This window comes from Salvelinus alpinus, chromosome 2 (assembly GCF_045679555.1).
Source record: "Salvelinus alpinus chromosome 2, SLU_Salpinus.1, whole genome shotgun sequence".
NCBI classification, from domain to species: Eukaryota; Metazoa; Chordata; class Actinopteri; order Salmoniformes; family Salmonidae; genus Salvelinus; species Salvelinus alpinus.
The window spans coordinates 44,344,331-44,364,518 of record NC_092087.1 but is presented as its reverse complement, the minus strand read 5'-3'; the positions used below and the strand labels follow the sequence as shown (position 1 = coordinate 44,364,518).

The 20,188-nt window shown below is 43.4% G+C and overlaps 1 protein-coding gene across 1 annotated transcript in view; it reads left to right on the top strand.

Moving 5' to 3' along the window:
* The window catches only part of LOC139540847 (sodium- and chloride-dependent GABA transporter 2-like), a 31,794-nt gene extending 14,419 nt beyond the window's left edge, over nucleotides 1-17,375 (top strand). The window contains exons 10-12 of the mRNA XM_071344858.1: nucleotides 14,021-14,158; nucleotides 14,501-14,603; nucleotides 17,257-17,375. Of these exons, the coding sequence (XP_071200959.1) occupies nucleotides 14,021-14,158; nucleotides 14,501-14,603; nucleotides 17,257-17,375 (360 nt within the window). The remainder of the gene's footprint in view (nucleotides 1-14,020; nucleotides 14,159-14,500; nucleotides 14,604-17,256) is intronic.
* The last annotated feature ends 2,813 nt before the right edge of the window (nucleotides 17,376-20,188 follow it).

The window sequence follows — 20,188 nt, the reverse complement described above, 5'->3', positions numbered from 1 at the left end:
CCAACTTGCCCTCTAAATACACCTCTGCTCTCTTTAACCAGGATCTCAGCGATCACTGCCTCAATGCCTACGTGCGTAATGGGTCCGCGGTCCGCGTAACCACCCCATCACTGTCAAATGTTCCCTAAAGCTTCTTGTCAATAGGGGGGCGCTATATTCACTTTGGAAAAAATCGTGCCCAATTTAAACGGCCTCGTACTCTATTCTAGATCATACAATATGCATATTATTATTACTATTGGATAGAAAACACTCTAGTTTCTAAAACTGTTTGAATTATATCTGTGGGTAAAACAGAACTCATTTGGCAGCAAACTTCCAGACAGGAAGTGAAAATTCTGAAAATGGGGCTCTGTTTCAGGGCCTGCCTATTCAACTGGCTTATATTTATCGATATACATGCACTTCATACGCCTTCCACTAGATGTCAACAGGCAGTGGAAGGTGGAATGGGGTGTCTAGCTTGATCTGAGGTCGAACATGAGCTTTTGGAGTGGCAGGTCAGGAATTTCCTTTGTCTACCAAGGCGCGAGGCGGAGCTCGACATTAGCTTCTGAAAAGCTTTCGGTTTACACGGCGAATATCTCCGGCTCTGATTTTATTTGATACATGTGATAATAACATCGTAAAGTAGTTTTTTTCCACCGAGTTTTATCAGTTTATTCAACGTTTATTGGGACTTTTGGAGTTTTCCATTCTTTGCGTCAAGAGAGGGTGGGAATGTTATCAACCTTGGCTAGCATTGTTGGCGCGAATTCGACAGAAGAAAAGGACATTCTAAAACCAAACAACAATTTATTCTGGACCAATGACTCCTTGTACAAGATTCTGATGGAAGCTCAGCAAAAGTAAGAACCATTTATGATGTTATTTCGTATTTCTGTGGAAAATGTTGATACCTATTCTCTGCCGTTTTGGCGAGCGCTGTCTCGCAATAACGCAAGCTGTTTGTTATGGTAAAGTTATTTTTAAAAATCTAACACGGCGGTTGCATTAAGAACCAGTGTATCTTTCATTTGCCATACAACAAGTATTTTTATGTAAAGTTTATGAGTTCTTTGGTCAGATTAGGTGACTGTCCAAAATAGCTCCGGACATTCTGGTGAATCGATGCTACATATTCACAATGTATAACCACGGTTTGCAGCTCTAAATATGCACATTTTCGAACAAAACATAAGTGTATTGTATAACCTGATGTTATAAGACTGTCATCTGATGAAGTTGGTCAAGGTTAGTGATTAATTTTATATCTTTTGCTGGTTTTTGCGATAGCTACCTTTTGTGGTGAATAAATGCGGTTGTGTGTTTGGCTATTGTGGTAAGCTAATATAATTCTATATTGTGTTTTCGCTGTAAAACACTTAAAAAATTGGAAATATTGGCTGGATTCACAAGATGTTTATCTTTCATTTCCTGTACACCTGTACACATGTATTTTTCATAAATGTTTTATGATGAGTATTTATTTATTTCACGTTGCTCTCTGTAATTATTCTGGCTGCTTCGGTGCTATTTTTGATGGTAGTGTTAGGATTTACCTAGGGGTCATGATTGGGGCTGTACAAATGTTTGGTGTATTAGAATAATTGATTATGCTTATGTTATGTTAATAGAAGGGGAGGGGTTAAAAGACCCTTACATTTATAGGGTTTTAGACTACTGATTAACAATATATATATATTCATTGTAGAAGTTTAGTATTGTTCTACATTTGTATTTTAGTTCTCTCTCTCTCTCTCTGCCTCATTATAAAGAGGCCCTTAGACAGAACTCTGCACGGGAGTGAAGGAGATAAGACTAGGTAAACATTCCACAATGGGTCAACTTTGGGGGAAGGGGACATTTACTGCTAAGTGTTTAGCTAACAATAAGGGCCCTCTTTATACAGCTTTGTAGGCATGGTTTTGGTCCCAGGAGTAGAGGATGATGATATAGGTAGTGACGTCACCAGGGCGCGACTTAGGGTTTAATAAAACCACTGGAGACCTTTTGGTGGGGGCAGAACTTACTTACATGCGTGCTATGTTCCTGTTTGTCAACTTCTGTCTGCAATTGCATTAATAAAGGTTTTTGAATGATTTAATTAAAGATATTGTAATAATGCTAATTTCACCAATGAACCAATGATTGACAAAGGACGTAAGGAACGAACCCTAACAGTAGCTGCAATGTAAAACTATGATTTATACCTCAAATATGCACATCTTTCGAACAAAACATGAATGTATTGTATAACATGTTATAAGACTGTCATCTGATGAAGTTGTTTCTTGGTTAGTGACTAATTATATCTCTATTTGGTCGGTTTTGTGATAGCTACCTATGCGGTAGAAACATGGTGAAAATATGCGGTTGAGTCTTTGGCTATTGTGGTTAGCTAATAGAAATACATATTGTGTTTTCGCTGTCAAACATTTTAAAAATCGGAAATGATGGCTGGATTCACAAGATGTTTATCTTTAATTTGCTGTATTGGACTTGTGATTTCATGAAAATTATATTATATGATATCCCCTTCCCGTTAGGCTAGGCTATGCTAGTCAGCTTTTTTGATGAGGATGCTCCCGGATCCGGGATGGGTATGAAGTAATTAAACAAAGGTGAAATAAAATAAATGAATAAAAATATATATTCTGTGCTCCTTGCAATTCAAATATGAGGAAGCTTGACAAGTTTGTCGTTGTGAGTAAGGTAAGACAGAGTGCCTATTAAAAGTGTGCCAGTTATCGGGTCGTACAACATGCCTACAGCATGTGGTACTATGAGATCTCTCAGTGTGACTGTGATGAGTGAAAGTGCCATCTGCATTCATATGTTAAATGATAAAATATGACATTTGGACCCTTTTTCTATTTGACATTTCAGGCCAGAAGGGAAGAGAGCTGATAGCTTAGTGCCTGAGTATAACAACCATTATTTCTGCTTGAAGATATTTTACATTACCTCCACCAGAGTACTTATGGGTTCTGCAGTAAAAAATAATACTCGAGTTACAACAGGTAAAATATGACTTGTAGTGAATATATAATACAACTAAGCCTGCAACAGCAACACACTATCTCATCAACTGAAATGGTGTCTGACTTCGCTTTTATTTCCATAGATAGGAGAAAACTGAGGAAGATCAACAATATTGCCTAGTTAAGTTAAATAAAATCAACAACATTGTAGTTACTCCACAATCCTAACCAAATTACAGAGTGAAAATAACACAGTCTGTACTGAACAAAAATATTCCAAAACAATAAGGCACTAAAATAAACTGCAAAAAATGTGGCAAAGAAATTAACTATATGTCGTGAATACAAAGCGATATGTTTGGTGCAAATCCAATGCAACACATCACTGAGTGTCACGACTTCAACCGAGGCAGGCTCTCCTTCCCGTTCGGGTGGCGCTCGGCGGTCGTCGTCACCGGCCTACTAGCTGCCACTGACTCTTTTTCCTCCCCCTCCTTATGTGTTTATTTGTTACACCTGTGTTCAGTTAAGTGGGTAATTAGTATGGCTTTATTTGTCAGCCAGCCCGTAGGCGTCTTTGTGCGGGATTATTACTTTGTAACCTTTTGGATTTCGGGAGTGGAGATTGTATTTGTGGACTGGGATTGTGGCTCGTGTCGTTGGACCGAACCGTGTATGTTCACCCAGTTCGTCCGTGTTGGACATTGTGTTGGACAGTTGGGGATTAAAGACTCAACTTATTGAAGCTCTGCTGTTTCCTGCGTTTGACTTCGCACCCCCCCCGACACCCAGGTCGTTACAGAATCCCGCACCTGCAATGGAGTCAGCAGGAGCAGCAGCCAACCCTCTCCCATCGATGGAGGAACGGGTTCTCCACCACACCACCGTCCTCCATCGAATCGGATCCGCCATGGACCAGATGATGGAGAGAATGGAGCGATGGGAGAGGAGTGGGCTCCTCTCTCCACCTTCAGCTCCCCTTCCTCAGGACTCTTCATCCCCCGGCTCCAGCGCGCTCCGTCTTACGCTCCCGAGGGATTATGATGGAGCGGCGGCAGGGTGCCAGGGGTTTTTACTCCAGCTGGAGCTATACCTGGCCACTATTCGCCCTACTCCCTCGGGAGCGGAGAGGGTGAGTGTCCTCGTCTCCTGCCTAACGGGTCGTGCTCTGGAGTGGGCCAACGCAGTCTGGAATGGCCCGGACTCAGCGAAGGAGCACTACCCGGAGTTTACCCGTCGCTTTCGTGCCGTGTTCGACCACCCCCCAGAGGGCCGAGCGGCGGGTGAGAGACTGTTTCATCTTAGGCAGGAGAAGAGGAGCGCACAGGATTTCGCGCTGGAGTTCCGGACCTTGGCCGCGGGATCAGGGTGGAACGACAGGGCCCTTATTGACCACTACCGGTGTAGTCTCCGGGAGGACGTCCGCAGGGAGCTAGCGTGTCGGGACATCGCTCTTTCTTTGGATGAGCTTATCGACATGTCCATCCGACTGGACAATCTGCTGGCTGCCCGCGGGCGTTCGGAGAGGGTCCTGTGCGTTCCACCACCCAGCGCCCCGGCTCCCATCCCAATGGAATTGGGAGGGGCCGCGCCTAGGGGTACCGGAGGAGGAGGCCTCCCCTGCACCAGCTGTGGTCGGAGAGGACACACGGCCGATCGGTGCTGGGGGGGTCTGTCTGGGAGTCGAGATGTCAGGCAGAACGCTTCTCGATCACCCCAGGTGAGTCAGCACCAAACTCACTCAGAACCCCCTGTTGGTCACATGTTTGTCTCAATTTTTTTCCTTTATTTTTCCCCCTCTTCCCAGCATAGGGCACTAGTAGATTCAGGTGCAGCTGGGAACTTTATGGATCGCGGACTCGCCCGAGAGTTGGGCGTTCCGCTTGTGCCGATAGATTCTCCCTTTCCCGTGCACTCCCTAGATAGCCGGCCATTAGGGTCAGGGGTGGTCAGGGAGGCCACAGTTCCCCTGGACATGGTGACGCAGGGGAATCATAGGGAACGTATCAGTCTCTTTATTATTGATTCGCCTGCGTTTCCAGTGGTGCTGGGTATTCCCTGGTTGGCCCGGCACAATCCCAATATTTCGTGGAGACAGGGGGTTCTCCAGGGGTGGTCAGAGGAGTGTTCTGGAAGGTGTCTGGGAGTTTCCATTGGTGCCACGTCAGTGGAGAGTCCAGACCAGGGTTCCACGGTGCGCATTCCCCCCGAGTATGCCGATTTGGCAATCGCTTTCTGTAAGAAGAAAGCGACGAAATTACCACCACATCGACCGGGTAGGGATTGTGCGATAGATCTCCAGGTTAACGCTGCGCTTCCCAAGAGTCACGTGTACCCTTTGTCCCAAGAGGAGACGTTGGCTATGGAGACATATGTCGCGGAGTCTCTGGGACAGGGGTACATTCGGCCCTCCATCTCACCCGTCTCCTCGAGTTTCTTTTTTGTGAAGAAGAAGGAGGGAGGTTTGCGTCCGTGTATTGATTATAGAGGTCTAAATGCCATCACAGTGGGGTTTAGTTACCCACTACCTCTCATCGCTTCGGCGGTGGAATCATTTCACGGAGCGCAGTTCTTTACAAAACTGGACCTCAGGAGCGCGTACAGTCTGGTGCGTATTCGGGAGGGGGACGAGTGGAAAACCGCATTTAGTACCACATCGGGCCATTATGAGTACTGCGTCATGCCGTATGGGTTAAAGAATGCTCCAGCTGTTTTCCAATCCTTTGTAGACGACATTCTCAGGGACCTGCACGTGCAGGGGGTAGTTGTGTATATCGATGACATTCTGATCTACTCAACTACTCAAGCCGCGCATGTATCTCTGGTGCGCAAAGTGCTTGGCAGACTGCTGGAGCATGACCTATACGTCAAGGCTGAGAAGTGTGTGTTCTCCAAACAAGCCGTCTCCTTCCTGGGTTATCGCATTTCCACCTCGGGGGTGGTGGTGGAGAGTGACCGCATAAAGGCCGTGCGTAATTGGCCGACTCCAACCACGGTGAAAGAGGTGCAGCGGTTTTTGGGTTTTGCCAACTACTACCGGAGATTTATCCGGGGTTTTGGTCAGGTAGCGGCTCCCATTACCTCACTGCTAAAGGGGGGCCCGGTGCGGTTGCGGTGGTCAGCGGCGGCGGACGGAGCTTTCAACAGGTTGAAGGCTCTGTTCACGGATGCTCCCGTGTTGGCGCATCCGGATCCCTCTTTAGCATTCATAGTGGAGGTGGACGCGTCCGAGGCTGGGGTGGGTGCCGTGCTATCACAGCGCTCGGGTACGCCACCAAAACTCCGCCCCTGCGCTTTCTTCTCTAGTAAGCTCAGTGCAGCGGAGCGTAACTATGATGTGGGGGATCGGGAGTTGTTAGCGGTGGTCAGGGCTCTGAAGGTGTGGAGACACTGGCTTGAGGGGGCTAAACACCCCTTTCTCATCTGGACCGACCACCAGAATCTGGAGTATATTCGGGCAGCTCGGAGACTGAACCCGCGTCAGGCAAGGTGGGCCATGTTTTTCACCCGGTTTAGGTTCACGTTGTCCTACAGACCCGGCTCCCAAAACGTAAAGGCTGACGCACTGTCTCGCCTTTACGACACGGAGGATAGGACCACCGAGCCCACTCCCATCATCCCCGCCTCGAGGCTGATAGCGCCAGTGGTATGGGAGGTGGACTCGGACATCGAGCGGGCGTTACGGGCGGAACCCGCGCCTCCTCAGTGCCCGGCGGGCCGTAAGTACGTACCGCTTGGTGTTCGGGACCGACTGATTCGGTGGGCTCATGTCCTACCCTCCTCGGGTCACCCTGGGGTGACGAGGACAGTGGGGAGCCTTCGGGGAAGGTATTGGTGGCCTACCTTAGCTCGGGATGTTAGGGTTTATGTCTCCTCCTGTTCGGTATGCGCCCAGAGTAAGGCTCCTAGGCACCTTCCTAGAGGGAAGTTGCAACCCCTCCCCGTTCCACAACGGCCATGGTCTCATCTGTCCGTGGACTTCCTGACCGATCTCCCCCCTTCTCAGGGAAACACTACGGTTCTGGTAATTGTGGATCGGTTTTCTAAGTCCTGTCGTCTCCTCCCGTTGCCCGGTATCCCTACTGCCCTACAGACTGCGGAGGCCTTATTCACTCACGTCTTCCGGCACTACGGGGTGCCGGAGGACATCGTTTCTGATCGGGGCCCCCAGTTCACGTCCCGAGTATGGAGGGCGTTCATGGAGCGTCTGGGGGTCACGGTCAGCTTGACTTCCGGTTTTCACCCCGAGAGTAATGGGCAGGTGGAGAGAGTGAACCAGGAGGTGGGTAGGTTTCTGCGGTCCTATTGCCAGGACTGGCCAGGGGAGTGGGCGAGATACATTCCCTGGGCCGAGATGGCCCAGAACTCACTACGCCACTCCTCTACTAATGTGTCCCCTTTCAGTGTGTGTTGGGGTACCAGCCGGTCCTGGCACCATGGCATCCGAGCCAGACCGAGGCTCCTGCGGTGGAGGAGTGGGTACAGCGCTCCAAAGAGACCTGGAGGTCCGTCCAGGAGTCCCTTCAACAAGCTACTAGGAGGCAGAAGAGGAGCGCTGACCGCCACCGCAGTGAGGCTCCCGTGTTTGTACCGGGGGAAAGGGTCTGGCTCTCGACCCGAAACCTACCCCTCCGCTTGCCCTGCCGGAAGCTGAGGCCGCAGTGTGTAGGGCCCTTCAAAGTCCTGAGGAGAATAAACGAGGTGTGTTATCGATTAAAACTCCCTTCCTATTATCGTATTAACCCCTCGTTTCATGTGTCTCTCCTCAGGCCGGTGGTAGCTGGTCCCCTGCAGGACGGTGAGGTGCCGGAGGTCCCTCCTCCCCCTCTGGACATCGAGGGGTCCCCGGCGTACACGATACGGGCCATTCTGGACTCGAGACGCCGGGTGAGGGGCCTGCAGTACCTCGTGGACTGGGAGGGGTACGGTCCGGAGGAGAGGTGCTGGGTACCGGTGGAGGACATTTTGGATCCATCTATGTTAAGGGATTTCCATCGCCTCCATCCGGATCGCCCCGCGCCTCGTCCTCCGGGTCGACCTCGAGGCCGGTGTCGGCGCGCTGCGGGAGCCGCGCGTCAGAGGGGGGGTACTGTCACGACTTCAACCGAGGCAGGCTCTCCTTCCCGTTCGGGTGGCGCTCGGCGGTCGTCGTCACCGGCCTACTAGCTGCCACTGACTCTTTTTCCTCCCCCTCCTTATGTGTTTATTTGTTACACCTGTGTTCAGTTAAGTGGGTAATTAGTATGGCTTTATTTGTCAGCCAGCCCGTAGGCGTCTTTGTGCGGGATTATTACTTTGTAACCTTTTGGATTTCGGGAGTGGAGATTGTATTTGTGGACTGGGATTGTGGCTCGTGTCGTTGGACCGAACCGTGTATGTTCACCCAGTTCGTCCGTGTTGGACATTGTGTTGGACAGTTGGGGATTAAAGACTCAACTTATTGAAGCTCTGCTGTTTCCTGCGTTTGACTTCGCACCCCCCCCCGACACCCAGGTCGTTACACTGAGTACCACTCTTCATATTTTCAAGCTTGGTGGTGGCTGCATCGTGTTATGTGTATGCTTGTCATCAACAAGGATTAACTTCTTGCAACTATAGGGGGTGCTGTTCCGCATTAGCATATTTGGGTCTCCAAATTAAACTGCCTCGTGCTAAATTCTTGATCATACAATATGCATATTATTGTTATTATTGGATAGAAAACACCTTCTAGTTTCTATAGAAGTTGGAATTTTGTCTCTGAGTGGTACAGAACAATATCTACAGCACTTTTCATGACAGGGGTCAGATTTCAGAAATTTTTACCCCTGATCTGGAGTCTGTTTTTAAGGCGACAGTGAATGCTATGAAGAAACCGACACTGCCTACGTCTTCCTCTGGGTGTCTGTACGTCATCACGTTTTGAATGGAGTCTATTGCACAATCCCAGCCATTATAAAACCACAAAATGTATAGGGACCGCCCTTTCTCGTCGCGCGCCTGAAGCGTGAAGGACATCGGACTTGCCTCATTCCAAATCCTTGTCTAACCAGCAATATTTCTCCGGTCATGTTTTCAGTCTTTATAGTTGTTAAAAACATAATGTAGTTAATTTGAACCGTTTTATAGCAATTTATATCCGTTTAGTGCGATTTTGAGGAATTTCTTTGTTGTGCACTCTGAAACTTTGGACACGTTTTGGGGTCCCGTTCGATCGTTAGTGGATATTTCGAAGGACAGAGGACATCTATCGACCAAAAGACGTTTATAACATAGAAAGGATACATTGCCCAAGAATCTGATGGAAGAACAGCTCAAAGTAAACAATATTTAATATGATAAATCGTTGTTCTGTCGAAATATTTTAAACGCATATTTCGCCATTTTGTTTGGTATAGCTTCACTTGGCGAACCCTGTATTGAAAAGTAAGGTTAATTTAAAAAATGTAAATCAGCGGTTGCATTAAGAACTAATTTGTTTTTCGATTCCTGTCAACCCTGTATTTTTTAGTCAAGTATATGATTAGCTTTCGATTAAACTAGATCACTCTGAAAGCTGACGTTCCTCATTTTGAGGCTTGAGTTGTGACTATTTCCATTGTATAACCACGGTTTTGTATGGCTAAATATGCACCTTTTCGAACAAACTGTATATGTATGTTGTAAAATGATGTTACAGGAGTGTCATCGGAAGAATTCTGAGAAGGTTAGTGAAAAAATTAATATATTTTGGCGGTGATTACGTTATAGCGCTCTTTGGCTGGAATCGATGCTCTGGTAACGTTTGCACATGTGGTATGCTAACTTATCGATTTATTGTGTTTTCGCTGAAAAACGCTTAGAAAATCTGAAATATGGTCTGAAATCACAAGAACTGGGTCTTTCCATTGCTATGCTTTGTCTATTTTTATGAAATGTTTTATGATGAGTAAATTGGTCATACACGTTGCTCTATCTAGTAATTCTAGTCGATTTGTGATGGTCGGTGCAATTGTAAACTGTGATTTCTACCTGAAATATGCACTTTTTTCTAACAAAAACTATCCTATACCATGAATATGTTATCAGACTGTCATCTGATGGGTTTTTTTATAGGTTATTGGCTATCAATATCTTAGTTGAGCCGAATTGGTGATAGCACCTGAAGGAGTAAGAAACTGATGGAGTTAGAATAGTGGTGTATTTTGCTAACGTGTTTAGCTAATAGATTTACATATTTTGTCTTCCCTGTAAAACATTTTAAAAATCTGAAATGGTGGCTTTATTCACAAGATCTGTATCTTTCATCTGGTGTCTTGGACTTGTGATTTAATGATATTTAGATGCTACTATCTACTTGTGAAGCTATGCTAGCTATGCTAATCAGTGTGTGGGGGGGTGGGGGGTGCTCCCGGACCCGGGGTAGAGGCTCGTTAGAGGTTAAGGAGTTTTTTTAGGATAAAAATAAATGGAAAAGAGCTAAGCACAGACAAAGTCCTAGAGGAAAACCTGGTTCAGTCTGCTTTCCATCAGACACTGGGAGACAAATCCACCTTTCAGCAGGACAAAAAACACAAGGCCAAATACAGTGCCTTCAGAAGGTATTCATACCCCTTGACTTATTCCACATTTTGTTGTATTACAGCCTGAATTCAAGATGGAGTAAATAATAATCTCACCCATCTACACACAAAACCACATTATGAGAAAGTGATAAAAAAAAGGGGAAATGTTTGAAAATATATTGAAAATGAAATACACAAATATCTCATTTACATGAGTAGTCACACCCATGTTAGAGTCAATACATGTTAGAATCACCTTTGGCAGCGATTACAGCTGTGAGTCTTTCTGGGTAACTCTAAGAGCTTTGCACACCTGGTGTCACGATTGTCTTCGTATTGTGAGAGAGAGGACCAAGGCGCAGCATCTTCTTTTTTATTAGAAGATGAACACGAACACGAACACTAATACAAACTAGACAAAACAACAAACGACCGTGAAGCTACAAAACGAAAGTGCAGACACAAGCAACTAACGTCAAGACATAGACAATTACCCACGAAATACCCAATGAATATGGCTGCCTAAATATGGCTCTCAATCAGAGACAATGAACAACAGCTGCCTCTAATTGAGAACCAATCTAGGCAGCCATAGACATACAAACACCTATACTAGACACTGCCCCCATAAACATACAAAAAACCCTAGACAATACAAAAACACATACATCCCCCATGTCACACCCTGACCTAACTAAAATAATAAAGAAAACAAAGATAACTAAGGCCAGGGCGTGACACCTGGATTGTACAATATTTGCCCATTATTATTTTTTTAATTATTCAAGCTGATTTAAGCAGTTTGTGCCCAGTGGGTGCCTTGGCATAATTCCAATACTTCCAAAGTGTACAGCAAATGAGGGCGTTATTATGAAAATTAAAGGTGAATGATGTTTTTCTTTTCTGGCTGAGTTTTAATACTCGCTCACGCACACATAGTTTCAGGAGGGGTCTGATTTATAACGCGAAGCATGCGTATGCACACTGCATTAGGAAAGTATTCAGATCCTTTCCCATGTTCCACATTTTGTTACATTACAGCTTAATTCTAAAATGTATTAAATGTTAAAAAATCTTCATCAATCTACACACAATACCCCATAATGACGAAGCAAACAGGTATTTAGACATTTTTGCACATGTATTAAACATTAAAGGCGGGACTGTACACTAAACGTTGTCTGTTCGTTGTATGTACTCAGGAAAACTCCTAGCTGCAAAATCCAAACTTGAGAAAGTAGCATTGTAATCCAAAGAAATGTTAATATGATTTAAATTGGTATTCAGCACGTAAACTCAAGGGTTCTGTCTGGAGCCTTTGTCAAGAATGTGCTGGTTGAGGGTGACATTTAGGGCCAGACAATTAGCCATAATAGGTACAATAGATGCACAGTACATGCAGGCTTTTCCTTCTGTAAATGATATTGCACTATTGTATTTGTAAAAGTCAGTCAACCATGATTTTAATCTCTGCTTTACCAGTTTGAAACAATATCAGGATACATTTTAGATTGCTTGTTGGATGACTGGTCTGTTTCTGACCTGATTTAACAAAAATGAAAAGGGATTAAAGTAACAAGACATTTCATTCAAGTTATTGGATGAAGCTTGGATTAAACATCAACAGTATTACACTGGCTCACACTAATTCATGAGCTATTACATGATAGAGTAAGTGACAGTCTTTCCTGTGACATGACACGTGCATTCAGAACAATTGTCCTGTCTTCCAACATTCACAAATGTCTGTCTTGTTGGAATGGCACCATAACCTATTAATCAGGGCTGGTGAATTTGAAAGGAGTCTAATCCACATCAAAAAGAAACACAGTTAAATGTTTTTTTATGTTTTAGGTTGAGAATGTGATTGGATATAATATATGTGTCAAGATCGTCGTAAGGATTGGACAAAGGTGCAGCGTGGTAGGTGTACATTTAGTTTTATTTAAATTAATACCGAACAAAAACAACCAAAATACTGAACGAACTAAACGTGAAGCTACTGGTGTGCACACAGGCAACTATCTGTAGACAAGATCCCACAAAACACAAAAGGGAAATGGCTGCCTAAATATGATCCCCAATCAGAGACAACGATAAACAGCTGTCTCTGATTGGGAAGCATACCAGGCCAACATAAACCATTAATCACCTAGATGACACACCCTAGTCACTATCACGCCCCAACCAACATAGAGAATAAACAACTCTCTATGGTCAGGGCTTGACAATATCTCACATATATTTCTCAGAAGAAGCCTTTTTTATTTCCATGTTTGTATGTAAAATCTCCTCCTCCTCCTATGCTTTTTACAACCTACACTGTGAATGTTTAAATTATGTTTTCAAAATAGACAAGAAAAATACAATCATTTGTGTGTTATTAGTTTAAGCACACAATGTTTGTCTATTGTTGTGACTTAGATCAGATCAAATTTTTTGACCAATTTATGCAGAAATCCAGGTAATTCCAAAGGGTTCACTTACTTTTTCTTGCCACTATACAAGGTCAAAATAGATACCATTTGAATTCGCCTCTAACACCCTGGGATGAGACTAGTGTATAAGAATTGTGAAACTATGAAGACTATTGTGTCTCTCTCTGGTGTGTCTCACAGGTGTGGATGGATGCTGGAACACAAATCTTCTTTTCCTATGCTATCTGCCTCGGCTGCCTGACTGCTCTTGGCAGCTACAACAAATATGACAACAACTGTTACAAGTGAGTGGAAGAATTATGTACACAAACAGTAAATGTGCCTTGCTAGATAAAATGTGCTGGCAGAACGTTTTCTCTTGCCTGCAAAAACGTCCCCTGTGCACATAATTCTTTGGAGGTTGGGTTGCAGAAATGGTAAGGTATCTGGAAAGTTTGATGATCTCCATATTGTAGGTCATTTGGATGCCTTCGTGTTGTGACTAACAGGGAAGTGAATATCTTTTTAGGTAATGTGTGTACCTGTGCCTGTTGAACAGTGGAACCAGCTTTGTGGCCGGTTTTGCTATCTTCTCTGTCTGTGCTTCATGGCTTATGAATAAGGGACAGACATCTCAACCGTGGCCAAATCAGGTGTCAAGTGTTGCAGCAGTGAGATATGAAGTTAACAAATGCACAAACAAACAAATTAACAAACCCTTGTAAGTTCTGCTTTGTTACAAGACAGGTGTCTTAGCATTTCAAGGATCTAACTCTTCCCTCTGCCCCTGAGAGTTCAGTAATGAGTTTACCTGTGTTGCTGCATACAGGTCCTGGCCTGGCATTCATCGCATACCCTCGTGCCGTGGCCATGATGCCATTACACCAGCTTTGGGCCATCTTATTCTTCATCATGATAATCCTACTGGGGTTAGACAGTGAGGTGTGTTAGAGTGGCCCTGAAGGTCTACGGAATATTTCCTTAGTGAAGGATAATTACATAACCTACAATATATGCTACAACCATCACTAAACTAATGGATGTGAAACTGTGAAGAAGTAGCTAGTATTTCAAAGAACAGAGTTTCCACTGAACTTCCCCATCATCTCTCCTTCAGTTTGTAGCTCTGGAGGCTTTGATGACAGCTATCTCAGACATGAATCCCTCCTTCTTCCTGGTTGGCCATCGGCGTAAAATCCTCCTCATCATCATCAGTGCGGGTAGCTTCTTCATCGGCCTGGTCATGGTCACAGAGGTGAGAGGTCCTTTGAAGTCACCATTCTATAAGGAAATAGGATATAAAATATTTAATTTCAAGGCCATCGTTATTAGATCAATCATGACAGTAACCAGATATATGATCAATTATGTACCTCCCAAGTGATCTGTTTCAACATATCCCTGTGTTTCAACATACCACCTCGTTCCGCAGAATTGTTGGTTGATTCCACTTATTCCGTAAGCGATTGGGCTGGTGGACACACCTACGATCATTGTCTGAGTGTTTTGTAGACTCTGGAGGTAGATTATAGTCTTATTGTTGTGCTCAGTAAGACCTTATACTTTCTTTCTCTTTCTACCCCTCCTCTATTTGCAGGGAGGCCTGTATATCTTCCAGCTGTTTGATTACTATGCCTGCAGTGGGATGACTCTGCTTCTCTTCGCTATACTACAGTCAGTGTGTATCAGCTGGGTTTATGGTGAGTTAGCCCGGCCTACTCCCAGTGTCTCTTAGGGCCCGCAACCACTTTTGTTCAATGTCAGTCGGGGTCTCAACTTACTGTTAGTTAAGATAGTAGAATACACAATGTGACATTTTGAAACGTGGTAGTGCATCCGCAGTTTTCCTCTTGTTATGTCAGTCACTGATAGTCAACCAATTAGCCCATGTCAGCTACCATGTTATAGTTTGCTAGGTAAGTTAGTCTAGTCAGCTATCTAAACCTTGTATTATAATACAAACATTAATGAAGGCATTTTCATGTAAGTTATTATTAAGTGTTACCACTATCATTGTAGGTTTTATGAAAACATAATAGTAAAATTAGTGCTACCAGGAATCCTTGGGATGTCCCTACCTTAAACCCTAACCTTAACCATTTTAAATGTCAACTTCAATGGAGTAGGAACATCCCAAGGATCCCTGATAACAAGGTGCTGTAAAAGACCCTGCTTGGCCCCATTCCATCAACCCCAGATAATCAATCACAGAAACCCTAATTGCAGGTCAGCTTCCCTCAGGATGTTTCTGTTCAAGGTGTTTATGGCATTATCCAAGTTGTTCCTCTGGCACACATTGCCACTTTGGACATTGATGTGAAACGACATCTCGTTACTTTGGGATTATAAGGTTCTGACCATGTTGGTCAAAAATTAGAATTTTACATAGAGTTGCTCTTTAGGTGGTCCTTTACGTGTGAGATAAGTCAGATTTTTGAAAAAGTACATTTACAATGAAAAAAATGAAAAAAGTTCTATCTATGCAAACACCTTTTAACTTGGTGCTATAAGGTTCTACATGCAATCCAATCACACAATGCTGGGTTGTCAATAACAAATAATTGTACATAAGTAAGGTGATATACTTGAAAATAGGAGGACATCACAAAACAGTTCTGAGATCTGGTACTTAAAAATAATCATTATCTCAAAACTATACATTTTGCAGTTAGAACTTTATAGTCCTGAGTCCTTGATGATTCACATCACAGGTTATGGTTGTAACATGTACGCTGGGAGTCGGGAAGCAAGTTCAGGGAGTGAATTTAATAACTAAATGAACATAGAACAAAACAAGAAACAGACATACAGACATGAACACTGCAACAGAAACAATAACACCTTGGGAAGGAACCTAAGGGGTGACAGATGTAGGGAAGGTTATCAAATCATTATTAGTTATTTGTTACATGCGCCGAATACAACAGGTGTAGTAGACCTTACAGTGAAATGCTTACTTACAAGCCCTTAACCAACAATGCTTTAAGAAGTTAAGAAAATAAATACAAATAAGTGTTAAGTAAAAAATAGAAAATTAAAGTAACAACTAATTTAACAGCAGCAGCTAAAGAGCAAGCGAGGGTATATACAAGGGGCACCGGTACATAGTCAATGTGCGGGGACATCGTTTAGTCGAGGTAATTGAGGTAATATGTACATGTAGGTAGAGTTAAAGTGACTATGCATAGATTATAAACAGAGCAACAGCAGCATACAAAAGGGGTCTTGGTAGCCCTTTGATTAGCTGTTTAGGAGTCATGAAGGTCTTGAATTTCAGGTGACAGGTGTGTGTAATAATGAGCAGCCTGATGACCTAGAGAGCCGGACAGGGAGTATATGTGACCGTACCCCCTCCCTGACGCATGGCTTTAGCCGCAGGACGCCGACCAGAGGGACGATCCCGGGGACCAGGAGCGGACCGGTGACCTCTGCTGATGCTCAGGAACCTATCGAGACAGGTTCCCGAGCCTCACCCAGTCTCGATAGGTTCCGGAGCCTCACCCAATCGAGACTGGGTGAGGCTCGGGAACCTATCGAGACTGGGTGAGGCGTGGGAACTAGGCGAGCCAGCTAAGGCATGGAAGCCTAACAAGCCGGCCGAGGACCCGACATCAAAAATAACTAAAGACACTGATGCTCCCCTTTGGTGAGGGGTTATTCTGTAGCGTGTAGGCTGGGACTCGGGAAGCTAGTTCTCGAAATGAACAAAACAAGAAACACAGGTAGCATACAGACAAACACTGGAACAGAAACAATCATGCCTGGGGAAGAACTCAAAATAAGTGACAGATATAGGGAAGGTAATCAGGAAGGTGATGAAGTCCAGGTGAGTCTGATAAGGCGCTGGTGCGTGTAATGATGATGATGGGTGTGTGTAATAATGAGCGTCAGAGAGAGAGTATACGTGACACTGGTCCTCTTTTCATATTACTTATATTTTTTTCACCACTTTTTCAGAAGAATGGCCATAACGTAAGCTCTGATTTTCTAAACAAAGAAATACAGGTACTTTAGACCAGTGTTTCCTAAACCCGGTCCTGGGGCCCACCCCTGGGTGCATATTTAGTTTTTTGCCATAACACTACACAACTGAATCAAATAATAAAAGCTTGATGATGAGTTGGTTATTTGAATCAGCTGTTGGGGGCCCAGGACCGAGTTTGGGAAACCCTGGTTAGAGCTGTTTTCCAGGTTTTCTAATCTGCAATTGTTTAAACCTGTCTGTCACTTGGTGGTTTGAAAATGTTTACCTTGGTTTTTGACAGACCAACTGGGTATTTGACAGACCAACTGACCAAACCCTTTTATTGACTGCTGTTATTTTGAGTCCCTGTTGATATGTTTACTCCACAGGTGCAGACCGTCTGTACGATAATATGGAAGACATGATCGGTTATCGACCATTACCCATCATTAAGTACTGTTGGAAGTATGTCACTCCAGTCATCTGCACTGTAAGTTTTATTTCTTGACACCCCACTGTCAACAGCAAATTAATTTGTTATTTTTCCAATTATAGTTATAGTAAACATGACGTTGATGTCCCAGTAATACAAGTGATTTACAGAAAACCAAAAAGTTTAGTTGGCAATACAGAGAAATATAAATCAAATGGATGCCTATGTGTAACCTATGTAAAGTAGATAATCCTAACTTTATGTTCATTATAAATGCTTCTATAAAAACAAAGAGAGTCTCACACTCTATGTATAAACTCACCGTAATTTATTGGGTAAATCACCAATGTTTTTGCATCACTGTGCCTTCTTCAGGGTGATGTCATGAATGCTTGAACCAGGTTATGTAGACAAAACAGTGCAATTTGCGCAAACTAATGACTAGAGAGTGGTGTGTCATTATTATTTTTAATTAGAATGAATTGAGTGAAACTGTTAAAAGACAATGCGAGAATATAGTAGATGTCATCGAGTGATTGTTTAGCAGACATGATAATGCAAGCTGTTCCTTTGAAGGAAAGCAATTGTTTGCAATAAAAATGTCCTGGTGATTGATGTGATGTGATGTGATTGATGTTGAACTGTTGAATGTGTTAGGACATTTGAAACAGTTGGGAATTTATGTGGTGAATGGGGGTGGCCTGAGGTTTGAATGTGGCAAAAAGTGATTGATGAGCTCTTTTAAGTGTCGTGTTTATGCCTTTTTGTGGTCATTCTGTCCAGATGTTCTCACGCTATCAAGTGATTGCTTATATTACATGATATTGCAGCTGTTACTTTGAAGTAAAGCAAGTGTTTGTAATAAAAATGTCTTGGTGATTGATGTGTTGTGACCTTGTTGAAATGCTGAATGTGTTTGAACATTTGGGTAGGTCTCACCTGTAACATAATAATAATAATGATTATAATAATATTGTTATTCTTTTTATCAAGGCACAAGGCGAGACCCAGATACAGACACAAGAGGCAGATGGTTGGAGTTTTACAATGTTTATTAATCCCAAAAGGGGTAGGCAAGAGAATGGTCGTGTACAGGAAAAAGGTGGTCAAAACCAGTTCAGAGTCCAATAGGTACCCGAAGGGCAGGCAGATTCAAGGTCAGGGCATGCAGGGTTATCAGGCAGGCGGGAAAGAAGTCGAGTCAGGCAGTGGTCAAATCCGGGAAGACTAGCAAAAGAGAATAGAAAAGGAGTACGGGGAAAAAAACACGCTGGTTGACATACAAGATGAACTGGCAAAGAGAGACAGGAAACACGGGGATAAATACACTGGGGAAAATAAGCGACACCTGGAGGGGGTGGAGACAATCACAGGGACAGGTGAAATAGATCAGGGCGTGACACTTTTTATAATAATACAAATCTGTCAATCAACCAAATGTATTTCTTGAAACCCCTTTTTGCATCAGCAGTTGTCACAAAGTGTTTTACAGTTACCCCGTCTAGAAATATAAGACCCATCAATGCATATGCCGAAGCACAGCATCTAGGAAACACTCCCTAGAAGTCATAAACCTAGAAACAAAATTAGAGAGGAACCATGCTCCGAGGGCTGTGCTGAGTGGACATTTAAGAGTACGTGTGCCCCTTATTGTTATTCAAGATGTTCCAACTTTCATACTATAGATGATCATCAGGGTCATATAATAACCAGGGTGGCTATAGAGGGGGCAAAAGTTCAACACTCAGGAGTCAGTGTCATGTCTTTTGTATTTTTCGTAGCCTGAGAGAGGGAGAGAGAGGATCTATTACATAAAGTTATCACAGATGCACACTATGTAACACATTATATTAATAATTCCCTAATAATTGGATGTCATTGTCTTTCATAACTGTTGCAATACAAAACATTGAAACATTGTTAAACATTTGTTACTTTGGTATACATTGAGGGAAATGTTATACATTGAGAGAGAGAGAGAGAGAGAGAGAGAGAGAGATATTACACAATTAAATAATAGATCATCACTCACACACACACATACATGGCTTGATAGTTGTTCGTAGTTTTTGATCATAGTTTCTCATAGTTTCTCATTATCGTTTCAAATCCTAGTTTGAACATAGTTGGCCAAAGTTTCTAATCATAGTTTCTAGTCTGAGAGGTTTTGATATAATAAGAGGGTCAAATAGAACCTAAGAGGGCAGAAGTTATTGTCTACAGTATGAAAAAAAACAATAGCTACTGCTCAATGGATAAATAGCCTTCATTTTTAATACATTCATTCTTAAATAATATATATATATATATATATATATATATATATACAGTGGGGCAAAAAAGTTTAGTCAGCCACCATATGTGCAAGTTCTCCCACTTAAAAAGATGAGAGAGGCCTGTAATTTTCTTCATAGGTACACTTCAACTATGACAGACAAAATTAGAAACAAAATCCAGAAAATCACATTGTAGGATTTTTAAAGAATTTATTTGCAAATTATGGTGGAAAATAAGTTTTTGGTCACCTACAAACAAGCAAGATTTCTGGCTCTCACAGACCTGTAACTTCTTCTTTAAGAGGCTCCTCTGTCCTCCACTCGTTACCTGTATTAATGGCACCTGTTTGAACTTGTTATCAGTATAAAAGACGCCTGTCCACAACCTCAAACAGTCACACTCCAAACTCCACTATGGCCAAGACCAAAGAGCTGTCAAAGGACACCAGAAACAAAATTGTAGACCTGCACCAGGCTGGGATGACTGAATCTGCAATAGGTAAGCAGCTTGGTTTGAAAAAATCAACTGTGGGAGCAATTATTAGGAAATGGAAGACATACAAGACCACTGATAATCTCCCTCGATCTGGGGCTCCACGCAAAATCTCACCC